Source organism: Rattus rattus, chromosome 17, assembly GCF_011064425.1.
Source record: "Rattus rattus isolate New Zealand chromosome 17, Rrattus_CSIRO_v1, whole genome shotgun sequence".
NCBI classification, from domain to species: domain Eukaryota; kingdom Metazoa; phylum Chordata; class Mammalia; order Rodentia; family Muridae; genus Rattus; species Rattus rattus.
This window is the reverse complement of record NC_046170.1, coordinates 39,205,236-39,222,662: the sequence shown is the minus strand read 5'-3', so window position 1 is coordinate 39,222,662 and position 17,427 is coordinate 39,205,236. Positions and strand designations below refer to the sequence as shown.

Sequence of the window (17,427 nt, the reverse complement as noted above, 5' to 3'; positions counted from 1 at the left end):
TCGGTTACGCCCGCCGAGGGCGGGCCTAGCGGGGAGAGACTCCACCCAGGCGCGTGCGCGGATCACGTGAGTAGCGGACCTGCGGCGTTGTCTGGGGCGGCGGCCGCGCGGGCAGCCGGCGGGACGGGCTTCGGAGACCGCACCTCTCGCTGCAGGTATCGCGCCCGCGCCCCTCGCGCCCCTCGCGCCCCGCTTCCGGCCCTGGCCACGCCCCGGGACCCCAACCCGCGGGAACGCCCTCCCCACCGCGCCCCGTAGGCGCGAACTCTTGGTTCCGCGCTCCCGGCGGCCCTTCAGCTGCCTGAGCAGGTGTCCGGGGCCTCGTCCTCGCCCGGCCGCTCGCACAGGCGACACGCCCCGGGACCGCCTTATTTTTCGGTGCCTCTTAATCATCCTTTCTCTTCCGCTGAGGGGTGTGAGGGGGTTCTAGGATTCAGGACTGGTGCAGAATGGCCGCGCGGATCCTGCAGAGCCCGGTCGGTTCTGTGGAGTCGCTGGGCCATGCCCGGCGCCGCTGGGGAGGGATGGGACACTAGCAGGGAGTCCCTGTTCCACCACCGGGACTCAGCCGCACCCCTGGGCGGTGACCGCTGCGGGTACAGGTTCCCACGGGGAGTTTCAGGGACCACCTGCTAGGGCTCTGGGCTGTGCCTTCACTGTGAGATCCTGGGATGTCACAGCGTCCGTTTCCTTCCTCTGGTGTAGTACAGCCTCGTTAGATCGAGGGAGGGGATAAAGGGACAACAAGGGACTACAGGAACAGTGCCGCAGGGACGTAAAGTCGGGTCTGTACAAACAATTGTAACTAACATCGAACCCTGAGTGATGATCCTGGCTAGTGGCCCCGGTTTATTGAGGGGTGGCAGGAAGGCACTGTTGCAGGTGTTTTTTTAGGCATCACCTCATCTAATTCTCATCGTAGGGGAGAAATTAGCTTTTTACAGGTGGTAGTGTAGCTTCATTCCCAAGGGTGGGATGGCCTTTTCAGTGTGACCCTAGCCATTATGGGAATACTACAGAAGCAAAGAGTTCAACATTACTTTATCAGTGGAGGCTGTGTGTGTTTGTTAGGGGGGAGGGAGAGTTGCTCATTTATGTGTGGGTGTGGAGGCTACAGGTCAGTGTCTATCATTCACCACCATATGTATGTATGTGTATATATATATATACTAATATATATATTTTGAGAAAATGTCTTTTCGCTGAACTCAGTTTTTTTTTTTTTTTTTTTTTTTTTTTTTTTTTTTTTTTTCGAGCTGGGGACCCAACCCAGGGCCTTGTGCTTGCTAGGCAAGCGCTCACCACTGAGCTAAACTCCCAACCCCTGAACTCAGTTTTTTTAGGTTAGATTGGCTGGCCAGCTCCCCACGATCCTCTTGTTTGTTCCTTTCTTCCCAATACTGAAATTACAAATCGGTTCTGCAGTTACCCACTCTTACATACTGCTGGGGATCTCAGCTGAGGTTCTCAAGCATGCACAGCAGAAACTATCTCCTGAGCCATCTTCCCAGTCCCCAGTGTATATTTTTTAATCGAGGCAAAATTCACATAGTGAAATCCATCATTTTAGCCATTTTGAAATGTACAGTTCAGAGCTTTGTAGTATAGTCACTGTGCGAGGTAGCTCTCACCACCCTAATTCCACATAATTTCCACCACCACAAAATGGGATTCTACCCCATGAGCTGCAGTTTGGTCCTATCTTGCACACCCTCCCCCATCCCCTCTCCCAGGTTTTCTGTGTTTCCAGATTTCCCCATTGCTAAATGCTTTGTACATGTGACCATATGCTGAACGGTCTTTTGTGTCCCTCAGCCTCAAGTTTTCATGCCATAGTATGCACTCATGCCCCATTCCTTTTTAGAGCTCAGTAATATTCCATTGTGTTGAGGTGGCCGCATTTTGTTCATTGCTTGATGGACGTTTGAGCAGATCCATCTAGTGTGAGTATGGCTGATAGGAGCCCACTTTATAAAATTTTAATGTGAGCAAAAGTTTTCAGTTATTTTGGCCGAGAGCCTAGGAGTGGCCTGAGGTTGCTTTAATTCCCAGTGCCTAAGTGGAGACCTGGATCTCAGGGGTGTTGGATCTTGGGTAAGAGTCCTGGATTCTGGTTCCTATGCTGCTGTTCTTTTTTCTGGGCCTCGTTGTTCATTCAGTCAGTGATTAAGAATAGACCGAAGCTGGTGAGGAACCCCTGGAATGCCAGGGTTTGCAAGGGAAAGGCTCATCGATGTGCTGATGCAAAGCTCCTTCCCTTCAAGAGTGAAACGAGCTCCCGCACAAACAGTATCCAATGGGATTTACTAAGACAATATTGTATTTACGAAGGCAATATTGTATTTACTAAGGCATACATACAGCATTTTGGTGCTGTGGTGCCATGCAGAAGATTCCTGAAAGCCAGTCTCCACCATTACAAAATCCAGGTTTACAGACTTAGAAGAACTTCTAGAAGATACTGTGAGGAGATTCCCTGCCGGGAGTTCAGTGTGAAGGAAAACGTGATGAACAGCACTCATAGAGGAAGGGATTTGGAAACAAAGACATCCAGGTTCAACAGCGTTAGCGAGAGATAGTAGAGAGAGCCTGTGTCCAGGAATCCTGTCGTTTTGAGAGGAAAAGAAGACAGTGGGACAGGAGGAGGGGCGGACATGGGAACAGGTGTTTCAGAGATTCAGAAACAACAGCACTTGTGGTTCAAAAGAATCTTGGCCCCATGACTAACCACTCCTACACCCTGTTGTTTGAGGGTGAACTGTTGGGTGTTCCTGCGGGTGGCACAGAGAAGGCAGGGTGCACACCCACCTGTGAGTCAGGTGAGTCAGGCCTGTCACTGTGGAAAGGATTGGCAAGGAAGAGTGGGGGCCCTGAGTGCCTTGTGGGCCCAGCACATCCCTTCATGGATCCCTGCAGCAGTCCTCAAGAGACAGGATTAAGAATTTGAGTGGTGGGGGTTGGGGATTTAGCTCAGTGGTAGAGCGCTTGCCTAGCAAGTGCAAGGCCCTGGGTTTGGTCCTCAGCTCCAAAAAAAAAAAAAAAAGAATTTGGTGGCCCTGTGCAGGAGGGCACAAAACGACCTTGGGCTGCTGATATCACGGGCAGGAATTATGTGTAGGAGTGCTGAATCGTACATCGAAGCTTAGACCTCAGCTGGTAGAGAAGTCTCCAGAAAGAAGGATGCAAGTCAGCTCAGGACACTGGGAATTCCTTATGAGCTACTCAGACTGGCAGTACTCAGCAGTGTTGTGATGTGTCGCAGAGCAGAAAGAGAGCAGAGAACAGACTTGGGGTACAGGCTACGATGCCAGCATTCAGGACGCTGAGGTAAGATGAGTTCAAGACCAGCCTTTGTCTCAAAAAAAAAAAAAAAAAAAACAACAAAAACAAACCCCCAAAAAACAAACCCAGGGGCTGGAGAGATGGCTCAGTGGTTAAGAGCACTGACTGCTCTTCCAGAGGTCCTGAGTTCAATTCCCAGCAACCACATGGTGACTCACAACCATCTGTAATGGGATCCGATGCCCTCTTCTGGTGTATCTGGAGACAGCTACAGTGTACTTATATATAATAAATAAATAAATAAATCTTAAAAAAAAAAAAAAAAAACCAGCTTTTGGCAGGGTGTGCCCTTCATTGTGGAAGAGACAGGATGAGACTTGGGGTCCTGGAGTTCACTGGATGTTGTTAGGCTGGTCACAGAGTAGGTGCTTTGCTTTCCTTTGAACTATGCATAGTAGGTTTTATGTGTTTTTTTAATGTACTTTCTAGTTTCTTTTTCTTTTTAAAATTTTTTTTTCTTTTTTCGGAGCTGGGGACCGAACCCAGGGCCTTGTGCTCGCTAGGCAAGCGCTCTACCGCTGAGCTAAATCCCCAACCCCTAAAATTTTTTTTCATTTGAGGCAGGGTCTCACTTGTAGATGAGCTGTTCTTGTACTCCCAGAGACCCTCTCGCTTCTGCTTGCTGAGTCCTGAGGTCAAAGGTGTGCGGCCACACCCAGCCCCTCACCCCCTTGTAATTGTAGAGAAATTAGTTTTGCACACAGCTCCTGGCCTGTAGAAGCCTAGGCTCCAGTTGCAGAGTCAGAAGTGAAGTGTTGTGTTAGAGCAGTAGTGGGTAGGGCTAGGTTGATAGAGGTGAAGGGTCCTCGGGCTTAGAGGAGGTTGGTCCTCAAGGCTGGCTGGGGCTTTGAACCAAGAAGGAGCTGGCTTAGAAGGTTAAACAGGACTTGGGGTTCTTTGTTCAATGCGGCCTCAGTGGAAACAGCAGAGGCAGAAGACAAGCACTGTACCTGTATGCTCTGTGGTGCAGAGGGCAAGGAGGCCTTACCCCTTCCTAGCCTGCAGGCTCACCCTTCAGGCCAAGAGCAAAGGGCTTGCTTCCCCGTAAACTCTGTGGTTGTAGCTGAGGGCCTGGTGCAGTGTCCTCCAGGCTGGCAGTGTGTTATCTGTCTTCCTGCCATCCCTCCTTCCTGGCATCTGCCCCTGTGTCTGCCACACTTCCTTCTGTAATAAGTCACAGAAGTGACTTAACAAGTGATCATTACTTCACAGTTCAGCAGTTTACAGACCAAAGTCCACCTCACCACACAGGAGTCACAGCCCCCAGCAGGGTCCTTCTGGTGGAGACCCCAGCGAAGATTGTCTTCACCCTTGCTGACTCCCAGAGTCGTTCACGGCCCTTGACTGTGACCCTGTGGAGACTGTGGTCATGTCACTCTTGCTGCCCCTGACCTTCCTGTCCCCATCCAAGGACACATGCCCAAGACTGTTCATGGAGTGAGGGCTGGCTGACTCCAAACCCTCCCTCTGTGTCCTAGGGTTCTTAGAAGTACCCCATGCAGGTCCTGTTTTTGCCCCTCCCTCAACAGCCCCGTAAGTGCCCTAGCTCACAGATGGTCAGTTATCTTTCTGTGGGTCCCCAGGTACTCCTGATTTATCTCCCGGGTTGCCTTTGGTCTGACACCCTTAGTCGCCCTGTTTGAATGGTTTGGGTTTGCACGCACTTTGCTGTATGAGGCCAGTGGCCATCAGTTTAGGTCTCTTGATGGCTTCGTGCTTTATTGATAAACAATCTGGTGTTCAACTACATCAGGCTTCTGTGAGTTCCGGGGTGTGTGTGTGTGTGTGTGTGTGTGTGTGTGTGTGTGTGTGTGTGTGTGTGTGTGTGTGTGTGTGGTCTCGTCTTGACCTTGCTGGGAGAAGTGCCTGAGCGCCATTCCTCACGTCAGGGCTCCAGAGCCTCAGGGCTGCCAGTGCCTGTGTCTAAGCAGCACACCACAGGTGGGGGGACCACTGAAAGCTCACGAGAGTGCAGAGCTGGGTTCTCCAGGGGGAAATGGGGAATCCCACCAAGCCCCCCAATCTCCCCAGCCCCTTAAGTCCCTCTCCTTCCTGCCATTTCTGCCAGGTCAGGAGAAAGTGTTAGGCACCCGGTTCAGGCAGACCAGCCAGACTTGATCAGGTGTCTGGCGTGGAGCACACAGGCTGGCTGCCGTGGTGTAGAAGTTGGGCGCTGCAGTGGACCCGAGGAAGGCAGTGTACAGAGAGAGGGTGACTCTTCAACAAGTGGAGCGATCAGTGGATGTGAGCAGCCCGCTGCTCAGGCTCTGGCACAGTTAGGTCAGCGTAGATTGCTATCGTTCCTACGATCTCCTGGGAGGATTTCCATCCCAGTTGATGATGTGTCCCTACAAAGGAAAGAGTCAGCTCAAGGAAGGCATGCTAATCCACGGTGCCTCCAAGCCAGGGACTGTCCCCAGGCTACACTCTTTGCTTGTGCTGACTCCTGCATGAAGAGTTTACTTCGTTATGAAAACCTTGCTCTTAACTTTGCATCCAAGCATTTCAGCTGAGCTCGGGTTTGTTCGTCCTGGGCTTTCCTTCACAGCTCAGCCGTCAGAGGGCGGAGCTCTGTAGCACCAGGCCCAGAGCTGGCAGCAGGAAGATAAGAGAAGACTGGGGTATACAAGGGCTAGAGCAGAAGCCCTGAGGTCAGACCCTTCATTCCCCCAGCCCCGCTCTTCTCTTCCTCTTCCTCCCGCCCTTCTCTCTTTTCTCCCTCTGCTGGTGTTTGTAACCAGGACCTGTTAGACAAGCCACTGAGCCACACCTCCACCTCCAGCCCTAGATGTTCTTCATTAAGTTCCAGGCTGGCTTTAAGCCTCCATCTTCCTGCTTCAGTCTCTCCAGTAGCTAGGATGACAGACAGACCTGTGCCATGGGGCCTGATTTTGTTTTTGTTTTGTTTTGTTTTTGTTTTTGTTTTGGAGACTGGGTCTCACTCTGCAGTCCTGGCTGGTCTGGAACTTATTCTGTAGACCAGGCTATCATTGACCTCAAAGAGATCCTCCCAGTGCTGGGATTAAAGGCATGTATCACCAAGTTCAGCTGGGGCCTGATTTTTTTTTAATTTATATATTTACTTTTTGAAGACAAGGTAATTATTATGTGTACACTGTACACTGTGTGTACAACCAGCTTTTTGGCCTCAAACTTGGCATCCTCCTCCTGTCAGCCTCCCAGATTCTTTTTTTTTTTTTTTCTTTTCTTTTCTTTTTTTCGGAGCTGGGGACCGAACCCAGGGCCTTGCGCTTGCTAGGCAAGTGCTCTACCACTGAGCTAAATCCCCATCCTCCCAGATTCTGAGAGTATATGTTTACATCACTACTCCAGGTTCAGAAGACCTTTCAGAACTGTCACATCAGCTTGATTATGAACGTGGTAGAAACCTGGAGTTTACTGGGGGGGAGTGCCCAGTGGTCAGAGCCTCACAGTTTGTGGTCATATCTCTGTTGCACCTCTGCTGTCTGCCGCTATATAATCCAAGTCGCACCCCTCCTTCCCCATTGTCTCCCCGCCCTCTAACCCCCTCTCCCCCGCCCTGGCTCCTGGACTGTTAGTCAGTTCTCACGGTCCCCTGTGTGGCTCTCTGGCAAGGGAGTGTGCCCTCACAGATCCTGCCCAGTGGTCAGTTTGTTTCAGTTTTCCTTCAGTTTGACAGAGCTTGAGTTACGTCATGGTAGACACAACAGGTGCCCACTCCTCCCCAAGCTCTTGCTATTTTGCTTCCCTGTTATTTTCAGGGCTCCCCTCCTCTTACTTTAGTGAAATTTCCTTCCAGAAGTTATCCCTACAACATTTATGTTTTCTTTTTGGGGGGGAGTTGTGGGTGGTACATGAAACCCAGTTTCCGGTGTGTAATCTCACCTGTTCTACTGGGCGTGTGTGAGCCTTCGGTCTCATCCAGCTGATTGGTGTGCCCTGGATCTGACTGCAGTGGCTCGTCTGCTGCGGTCCAGGGTGGAGCACAGCCCTTGGTGATGCCATTTGCCATCGGAACGGTGCCTGGCCAGTGTCCTCCTCTCCAGGTCACTTCTGCTCATAGGCTAAGGTACCCCGGCAGGGTTGCTTTTTAGTTGTTAAATGTCTGCCTGCGTCTTGGATGCGTGACATCCGTCACCATACCTGGGACTCGTCGCCCTTTACTACATATTTGCTGTGTACTCACTTAGAAGACGTGTGGGACTTTCTCGAACCTAGAGGCCAGGAAGGAAAATAACAAATGAACCAAATTAGTAAGGGAGGGTGCTTGGTGCGCTGTCCTGGAAGAGCGCCATCTCCTCATGTTTACCTTATATGCATGCTTTCTTGGGGCCAAGGCCACGCGCTGTCACTCTGTGTTTATCCTGTTGGTCACTGTTGAGGTAGTAGGTCCTCTGTACTTGCTGACTGAATAATGCCAGGAGCTGAACACATCCCAGGCTGCTACCCAGTGATAATTGTGCCTCCCACAGCTTTGAAGTAGGGCACCGGAGTTTATCTTTGTTTAGGCTGCTGGTAGCCCAGACTCAGGAGTTTTGGAGGAATTCAGTAGCTCTGTTGCATAATCTCCTTGGAAGGCAAGAGCTTTCTGAGCCACCGGTGTTAAACAGTGGGGTCACGCCTCCACGGTCACCTCCACAGTCTCAGGCCGGCTGCTCTCAAGAATTAATGCTATCTGAATGCAGAGCCGTGAAGGCCAGGGTTCTCCTTCCTGCTGAGGACATCTGCTCCTTCTGGTTTTGCTCCTGTCCACAAAGAGCAGCTCTCTCTCTTCCTGTCCCCGCAGGTCGCCATGGCTGCTGTTGACAGCTTCTACCTCCTGTACAGGGAAATCGCCAGGTCTTGCAGTTGCTACATGGAAGCGCTGGCCTTGGTGGGGGCCTGGTACACAGCCCGGAAGAGCATCACAGTCGTCTGTGACTTCTACAGCCTGGTCAGACTGCACTTTATCCCTCGCCTGGGGAGCAGGCCCGACCTGATCAAGCAGTATGGAAGATGGGCAGTCATCAGTGGTAACAAACTCCAGTGGCCTTTCCGTTCGGGTTGTATTTTAAGTCAGGGCTACCAACAAGGAGCTACAGAACTAAGCCGGAGTCTTCTGCCTCCTGCCGAGACCTCACTCTGTGCTCTTTCACCTCACTTGAGGGAGCCCTGCCCTCAGACTGGCATCCTCCTCATTTCTCCAGCTCGGTCCCCCACCCCCACTTTCCTGCTCTCTTTTGAAGTCATCCTCTGAGGCTGTCAGTGTTCTCAAAGCCACTTCACCTGTTTGAATTGCATTGTGGTTTATCTCTGTGTCCCAGAAAGCCCATCCCGACACCTGAGCAAGCCAGGTGCAGTTTGGAAACAGACTCCTATAGGGGCTGAGTGTGAGCACTCCCACACACACAAAGGCCTCTGTGTGTGCCACTGTGCACGTGTAAAGGTCTGGGAACAATTTTGGGGATTCCTCCTTTCCACCATGTGAGTCCTAGGCTTTGAACTCCAGTTGTCCAGCTGCAAGCACTTCTACCCACTGAGCCATCTCGCCATTCCCTGCCTGGGGGGTTACAGTGTTAGGATTCCCCATTGTCCTTACTGACGGATGCCATGCCTTTCTCCCCATGTGCATTCTTCCCGATGAGATCAACAGTGAATGGCTTGGTTCTCTTTAAGGGCACTGTGTTCCATAGGCTCATGGCTCCTGGCTTGCCTTGCAGGGGCCACAGATGGCATCGGGAAGGCCTATGCTGAGGAGTTAGCGAGCCATGGGCTCAACATCATCCTGATCAGCCAGGAAGAGGAGAAGCTGCAGGCCGTGGCCAAGCACATAGCTGACACCTACAGAGTGGAGACACTGGTCCTGGTGGCAGACTTCAGCAGAGGCCGGGAGATTTATGCTCCAATCCGAGAAGCCCTGAGAGACAGAGACATTGGCATCCTGGTGAATGACGTGGGTGCATTCTACCCCTATCCACAGTATTTCAGCCAGGTTCCCGAGGACACGATCTGGGACATCGTGAATGTGAACATTGCGGCTGCGAGCCTGATGGTGCACATAGTGCTTCCAGGGATGGTGGAGAGAAAGAAGGGTGCCATCGTCACAGTGTCTTCCGGCTCCTGCTGCAAGCCCACCCCACAGCTGGCTGCCTTTTCTGCGTCCAAGGTAGGCTCTTGTCCCTGGGCTGCTCAGGGAGGAGTCAGCTCCCGGTTGCTCATGCTGGCACTGTTCCCCCAGGCGGGAACAGGAAGGTCTCTCTGCTCCTGGGGTTTCTTTCAAGTTAAAAGTCCCCTCCTCTGCCCCCAGGCCTATCTGGACCACTTCAGCAGAGCCCTGCAGTATGAGTATGCCTCTAAAGGAATCTTCGTGCAGAGTCTGATCCCCTTCTACGTGACCAGCAGTGTGACTGCGCCTGGCAGCTTCCTGCGCAGATGCCCGTGGCTGGCACCTTCGCCGAGAGTGTATGCACATCATGCCGTGTCAACCCTGGGCATTTCGAAAAGGACGACAGGCTACTGGTCCCATTCTATTCAGGTAGTGCCACACCGTCAGGTCAAAGCTCTGTGAGCTGTGCTGGGGTCAGAGGATTGGGAATCCTCACTCCTGCACCCCACATTCACGGTGATTTTGGTTACAGAGTGAGGTGCTCATGTGGGTTTGATTAATGGCAAAGTTTTCAAATTTCCTTTGTCACCCTTAAAACATGAGACAGGCTGTGCGGTGCGTGGGAATGTGAGGATACTGGGTGCTCCATAGGGATCTCAGGGCAGAGGTCCTGCCAAGGTGTGATGGGAAACGCTCTATGCACAGAGCAGTCCAGAAAGCCATCAGGGCTATGAGCTCCTCACCACTGTTCTAGTCAGTTTCATCTCCTCACGAGACCTAGAAAGGAACCTAGGATTTTTTGTTGTTGTGATTGTTGTTCAGACAGAACAAAGGTTTTAAGAGTGCTTGTGGGCCAGCCGGATGGCTCAGCAGGTGAAGGTGTTTACCACCACACCTGATGGCCTCAGCTGGTCTCCAGACCCATGTGGTGGAGAGCGCCGCCTCCACAAGTCATCCTTGGATCTCTGCACACACAGGAAAAAGATTTGAAATTTATGAAACATTTTAAATTGTGGTTTTGATCAGTAGGCCGGTTACTAAATGGTTTATAGTAATTTGTTTTTTTATTATCTATACTAGAAATAGATGTGCCCAAATTTAGAATTTTACTGAACAATTTCTGATAACCAGGTAACTACTTTGGGAGCTATTGTGCATGAAGATAATTTAGTTGACCACCACAAAATAAATGTGTGAGCCCGTCGGCAGTGAGTCCTTACCCTCGTCTGCAGCTCGGAGCTGTGGCTTGCCCAAGAAGCTGTCTAGGAGCTGCTCCTGAGTCCGTAATTGCTAGAGTAGTGAACAGAGAGGTTTGGGCTTGGTGATCTTGGGCAGGATTTGGTAGCCTACCATCTTCAGTCGCCAAGGGGCTGAAGCAGGAGGACCTCTACTTAGCTCCAGCCTGGCCTATGGAGTGAGACCTTTCCTTTCTCAAAGCCAGAACAGAGAAGTGACTCCAGGGCCTTGACGTCCTCTTAGGAATGCAACTGCAAGGACGATGGGTGGTGATACACTTTGACGGTGTCTGTGAAAGCAGCATCTTAGCCATGGCGCATGTGTCCGAATCACTGAGCAAACCGGACTGTGGTTTTCACCCAGGCCCTGAGGTGCAGGCTGGTAAGCTCAGCTACTGTGGAGGATGGCAGCGGCAGGACTTCAGAGCCTGCTTGAGCTGTAAGTGAGCCCAAGGCTAACCTGGGCAGCTTAGAAAAAGTTTGAGACAGAGACAGACAGGCAGACAGAAACACACACACACACACACACACACACACACACAGAGAGAGAGAGAGACAGACAGACAGACAGACAGACAAGAGACGGAGAACAAACTAGGACTGTGGCTCAGTGCTTACGTGCTTTCTCACCAGGCACAGGGCCTTGGATTCCAGCCCCAGGACCATTATGGGCAGCAAATGTGCTGTGAGCTTAGTGAGAACAGGATCTGCCTTCACTCATTGCTGAGAGGAGGAAGTTGGTAGCGTGTGTGCACTGGGGATTTCCGCTCAGCAGTGAACACTGCACTAGAGGCACCTCCTTGCCGGAGACGTAATGAACACAGTAATGGAAGGGCCAGGAAGGGCGGAAGGATCGGTGCTACACTGGTTTGGATGGGTGGCCGCCTATGTGGAGGTAATCAAGTGTGGTGAAAGCTCACTGCAGGGCTCTCGGTGACTTCTGCAGAGAAGCTGAGGTGGCAGCTGCACAGGCGGGATTCAGGTGAGAGGTTTCTGGTGGAGACGGATTGGCAGGTTCGTCCGCAGCATTCGCAACACCACAGAGAAAGCGTGTAAGGAGGACTGTGAGAATCTCAGCACCGCAGGGCAGGATGGAGGGAGGAGGTCAGGCCGAGGGGATGGGGTGAGGGAAGCCAGGTGGATACTGAGAAAAGGCCGCCCTTCCTCAGCTGGTCCATCTAGCTGGGATGGGGTGGTGCACCCAGCTCCCAGCAGCTCAGTTCTGCCTGAGAGGACCTCAGTGTGAGGGCAGAGAGCCTGACATGTGCGCACTTCTGCTGCCCTGCTTCCCTGCAAATCCCACTGTCTTCCGCTTGCCCGGCCCAGTCTGGGAGGGAAGGGGATCCGAGTCTTCACTGCTGAGGTGACATGCCAGCACCAGGTACACGTGACCACTGTCAGTGCCTTCGGACGTCTCCTTGAACTGCATCGCTTTGGGGGACTGCCACTGGTTTGTTTTTTTGTTTTTGGTTTTTTTTTGTTTGTTTGTTTGTTTTTTCTGCCCTAGGAGCACTGCTTTCTTAAACTTGGAAGGGTCACCATCCACAATGCGACTCAAGCTCTAAAGAGCTTTGATCCCGAAACCCTTTCCTGCCTGCCTCTGCTTCCCCTCTCGCTTTAGTTGTGGACTCTTCCCTCCCTAGCTTAGAGGGCTGCGGCCCTTCCCTGTCTAAAGGTGTGCAGTGAGTTCCTAGCTAGTTGAGTACCACAGCCAGATGCAGGAGTGGAAAAACACAGGACAGTGTAGGCATTGTCTCCACAGCAGGGCCTCCCCTAAGAGGGCACAGGGGTTTATTCGGGAAGGCTATACATACGCTCATAGGGTTGGTCCATTCCTGAGCATGCTCAGTTTGCTGTTACAGAGGTTAAAGTGCTGAAAGGGATGTTCTGGCCATCTTAGCTTTCATCAGGAAGTACAGCTATACCCGAAGGGACGGACATCTTGAAGGTATCCTGACTCAGGAGTGCCTTTGAAGCCTCAGTGCCTCATGTCTGCACCCCGAGGATAAACTTCGTCACTCTTCTTCCCTTAGCTCCCACAGACAGCTGCTAAGGGCCAGCACTCCGCTGTCACACTGGACAACTGTTCTCTGGTTGTCCCTTCCCACTAAACAAACAAGAGAACACTCATAATGAGTGTCCCAAGGGGGTCCTGGGATTGAGCCTGTCTCAGATGATCGTTTTGTTTTTTTTTTTAAAGATTTATTTATTATATATGCATACACTGTATGCTGTCTTCAGACACACCAGAAGAGGGCATCAGATCCCATTACAGATGGCTGTGAGCCACCATGTGGTTGCTGGGAATTGAACTGAGGACCTCGGGAAGAGCAGTCAGTGCTCTTAACCGCTGAGCCATCTCTCCAGACCCAATGCTCATGGTTTTATATGGCCCACTCCCAGGTCCTCCCTAGGGACCCCTGCAAGACTCCTTTCATCTCCTCAGATTTTGAAAAGATCTGTTCTTGGGTTTAGAATGTTTTACTAAGGACACAAGTTCCCAGGAACATGCAGAAAGGGAGCAAGCACTGGTAGTGGGAATCATGATGGGGCGTCATGTCCTTGCCCTGTCTCGGATGAATTGAGCTGAGTGCCCTATGCAGAAGCAGATCTCAGTATGGAACAGGCTCGGGTTTCTTCCTGATTATTTAATGTGCTCAGTAGATGTCTGTTTGTTTGGATCCCACACTGACCTGTACCCTCGTTTCTTCAACTCTCATTGTTGTGTTTATAAAAAGATAAAGAGAGAAGGAATATGTTTGGTGGGTGTGTAGTCAGGTGTGCCTTAGCAGGCCCATGCTGAGGCATCTCTTCCCCCTGAGGGACCAGCCACACGAAGGTATAGCATAGAATAGAGTTTATTCAGGGAATGCGGAGGGGACTTGTAAGGGTAGTGGGGGGGAGGAAGGGAGGGAGGGAGGAAAGGTGGTAGGGGAATGGGGAGAGAAAGGGAAGGGGTGAGAAGACAGCGGGAGCAGGAAGGCAAGAGCAAGAGAGAGGAGGGGGCAAGCAGCCCCCCCCCTTTTTTCTTTTTTCTTTTTTTCCGGACAAGCAGCCCTTTTTATAGTGAGTCATGCACACCTGGCTATTGCCAGGTAACTGTGGGCGGAGCTGAGACAAAATGCTAACACTTGTATGCTTGAGACTCTAACCACATCTCCTTTCTCCTTCATTTTAGTTCCTTTTCGCACAGTATATGCCTGAGTGGCTCTGGGTATGGGGTGCAAACCTCCTCAACCGCTCTTTACGGAAAGAGGCCTTGTCCAGCCAAGCCTGAACCAGGAAGCTTAGGAGAAGCGTGGCCAAGCCACAGTCATCCACGGTATTCTGGCATTTGGAAGAACATTCACCTCACCTGTGTATCATCTCGTACTGAGTGCCTAGTGTATCGCCATCCTTTGTGAGGCCGACTTTTAAGTCTGTGAGAAAACCTCAGGGAGCACATGGGTGGCCCAGGGCCATGAAGCCTGAGAAGAGAACGGGAAGCCTCCCCAACACTTAGAGCGTGACTGGCTCCTGTAGCGCCTTGTGTTGGTCTCTTGTTCTTCTTTTGAGAAATCACCTGTTTCCCTTTTATAGGTGATTGATTATAGTATCGGCTTTCAAAATGTCCGTCACACTGGGCGTGGTGGCTCATGCCTTTAATTCTAGCACTTGGGAGGTTGAGACAGGTGGATCTCCATGGGTCTGCCTGAGCTACACAGTGAGTTCCAGGCCAGCCAGGGATATGTAGTTAAGCCTATCTTTAAAAAAATAATGTTCATCAGGAAGACAACAGAAAAGTGTTATTTTCAAACTGTGAACTGTGCGTGCAGGTGGTGTTAACAGTAGACGTGTGTTACACCACACACTCCATGGGGGGGGCATCTGTGCGTACACACTGCCTTTCCCTAAGGTCCCCCTAGAACCATGTGTGTGCTGTGTGTCTGAGCAAAGTTATTGATAAGACTTTTCTAAAGACTTTGTCAGGACAAGGTAACGGAGGAGCCTTCCCCCAGGAAACGTCTGGGTTACTTCTTCTCCTGGGCTCGCTGTGTCTGACACTGCTTTCTTTGGGTTTGTTGCTCCGACTCTGTAGGTGGGTTTCGTCCCAGACTGGGACACATAACAGGTTGTCTTTCAATTTCTAAGGTAATTGCTGTGGCTAAGTAGTGATTTCTCAGTACGTCCCTGTTCTAACTGACCCCCGTCAAGCTGGTTAGCTCTGGTTTTCATACACTTTTCTATGTAACCCATCTTCATCCCAGGAGCATCGTTGATAAAGTCGTCGCGTGTTTGGGCAACTTTTGTGTGCGGTAGTTGTTGACGTGATGTTAGAGGCTCATTTTAGCCTGTGTAGTGAGTGTGTTCGTTATAGGGAATGCTTTTATTAGCGAGAAGGTACCTTACATAAACCCCACAATATGGGTGCACACTGAAACTTTAATTGGATCTTATAAAAGTAACCTCTGGGAAGGGTCTCATTCCTGGCACTTGGGAACCTGGAAGTCATGGCAGCTTGTGTAGAGTGGAGAATATGGCACTTACCCTTGTGGTGTTGCTGCTGTGCCTGGGAAGTGAAAACGGGTGACATGCTGGGACTTGTATGGAGTTGCTTTAGTGACATGCCATCACCTGTACGCCCAAGTGCACTTTGCCCGGAACATCAGACGTAGCATTTTCAGCTGTGACTCGGATCTAGAAGATCGGTGTCCTCATGTCTTCAGTTACGTCTTCAGAACAAGTGCAGAACGCCATGCTTGGAGACAGTGGAGGAGGAGCATCGGTGGGGATGTCGGTCTCACTGCTGAGGACCCGGGATCATATGTGATCAGCAGCAGCACATGGTCACATTGGTGGGGAGGAAGGCAAGAGACTCGAGTTCAAGGCCAGCATGGGCTATATAGTGAAACAAAAAGAGTAGCAGAGACACACTGTTCTGTGTAAGGTCCCCTGGTTCAGTATTCAGACTTGTCAGTCAAGCATGGAGTCCTTGCTCCAGGATGAGAAGGAGTCAGCGCTGTCAGTGATGTCCCCTCAGCAGGACTCAGCTAGAACTTGATCTTGTGCAGACTCAGAGGCTGTGATCTGTGGCTGCACAGAAGACCTGAACCAGGCACCTCTAGGCTTCCTGGCTTTCATAGGCAAACCTCTCTGCTGAGTGAGTCTGCCCACTGTGGACATGGTTTTACCATGGAAGGAGGAACTCTGGACCTCTGTAAGTCATCCTGTGAATTGGAATGTAACAATAAAAGTATTACTGTTCCCTTAGGTGTCACTATCAGGAAAGGTTCTTTTTTTTCCCCTTATAGATGCTATGAGCAGAAGTTGATCTGTCAACACCCATGGTTGTCATTGGTTAAACAACAGGGTGCACACCATTGTGCCGGCTGCCTCCTGGCACCTGAGGGACCTTGCTCTTGTCCTCTGGCTGAGTAGCTGAGGATGGGTTGTACTTGCCATCGTGGCGCTGCTGGGGTGGCTCATCATGAACCATTTCAATTGTACGGTAGGTAAGTGTGGTAGGTTTTAGGGAGTGGGAAGAGAAGTGGGAGAGCAGGTCTTTTCCTTCTGAGATGTGTGTTTAGGTTAACTGCATGTATGCACATATGTACTAATGTATATTTGGCTGTGAGCTTGTATGCACCACATGTATGCAGGTGCTGTTGGAGGGCATTAGATTTCCTGGAACTAGAGTTCCAGATGGCCGTGAGCTGCCACTACCATGTGGGCAGTGGGGATCAGACCTGGGTCCCCTGTAAGAGTAACCTGTGCTCTTCACCACTGAGTCATCTTTCCAGACCCCTTTTTATTGATTTATTTTTTGTATTTATGTATCTGTTGAGTGTATGCCATGTGTGCAGGGGGCTACAGAGGCCAGAGAAGAGAGTCAGCTATCTCTGGATGGTCGTGAGCTACCTGATGTGGGTGCTGGGAACTGAACTTAGGTCCTCTGGAAGAGCAGGAAGTGCCCTTAACCAATGAACTATCTCTCCAGCTCCCTGATTGGCCATTTTTGTTTTGCTTACCTCAGTGATGTAAAATCTCTCTCATCTGGGAACTAGAGGATTGGTGGTGTCACCTCAGTCCTGATGATCTCTGCCTCAGCCTCTGCTCCTCTCTACCCACAGTGAGCTTGGTACAATCCTGGACTCGGGTCTGACCATGCCTCCTATGAGTTTTGAGCTTTGATGTGGGCCCCAGAGAGTGGTTTGTGCAGTTTCAGCACTTAAAGTGATGGACAGTGACAGCAAGCCTCCCTCAGGCAGCCCAGTGGTCACTTGGTTCCTACAAAGTTATCCTTTGGTGTCTGAGGGAGCAGTCCTGGAAACCCCATGAGCACCAAAATCTGAAGGTGCTTAAGTTCCTGCATCAAACAAAATAGCACTTGTTTGTGACTGCACAGGTCCTCTGTACACTGAAGTCCTCTCTACACTATAATACCCATCACTACGTAACCACAGTGATATTAGAGACTCAGTATGTCCTCCCAGTGAGAAGTCACTCCAGCACTTAGAGATTACTAAGGGAAACTCTTTAATGGCAGCATGGGATTGGCTCTGGCTACTGCGCAAAAGGGAACCAACCCATCGATTTAAGGAGTTTCAGGACCCATAGTTACACTTTGAGCAGTTAAATCAGTGTCACAGACACAGAAATTCCAAAGTTTGGTTGTTTGAACAAGTGGGGAATTTACAACAAAAAGTAATTGTTCTAGTTGTTCTGAGACAGCCCCTAGGAAGCTGTTAGCCAGTGTTAGCATGCCTGCTTGGCAGAATATTGCTCTTCCTGACAAGAGAACCT

General features: G+C 50.9%; 1 protein-coding gene across 1 annotated transcript; it reads left to right on the top strand.

Annotated features, from left to right (window-relative positions):
• Positions 1-64: 64 nt before the first annotated feature.
• Positions 65-15,904, top strand: Hsdl1 (hydroxysteroid dehydrogenase like 1). The gene is made up of 5 exons (XM_032887759.1): positions 65-155; positions 8,111-8,336; positions 9,024-9,469; positions 9,611-9,838; positions 13,823-15,904. The coding sequence occupies exons 2-5, from the start codon at positions 8,117-8,119 to the stop codon at positions 13,919-13,921; spliced, it is 993 nt and encodes a 330-aa protein (XP_032743650.1). The 5' UTR covers positions 65-155; positions 8,111-8,116; the 3' UTR covers positions 13,922-15,904.
• The last annotated feature ends 1,523 nt before the right edge of the window (positions 15,905-17,427 follow it).

Excerpts from the sequence above, each read along its gene's own strand:
- Hsdl1 (XM_032887759.1), top strand. The coding sequence starts at position 8,117 with ATGGCTGCTGTTGACAGCTTCTACCTCCTGTACAGGGAAATCGCCAGG. Across the intron at positions 9,470-9,610 it reads CTGCCTTTTCTGCGTCCAAG|GCCTATCTGGACCACTTCAG; the intron begins GTAGGCTCTTGT and ends CTCTGCCCCCAG. Across the intron at positions 9,839-13,822 it reads ACTGGTCCCATTCTATTCAG|TTCCTTTTCGCACAGTATAT; the intron begins GTAGTGCCACAC and ends CCTTCATTTTAG.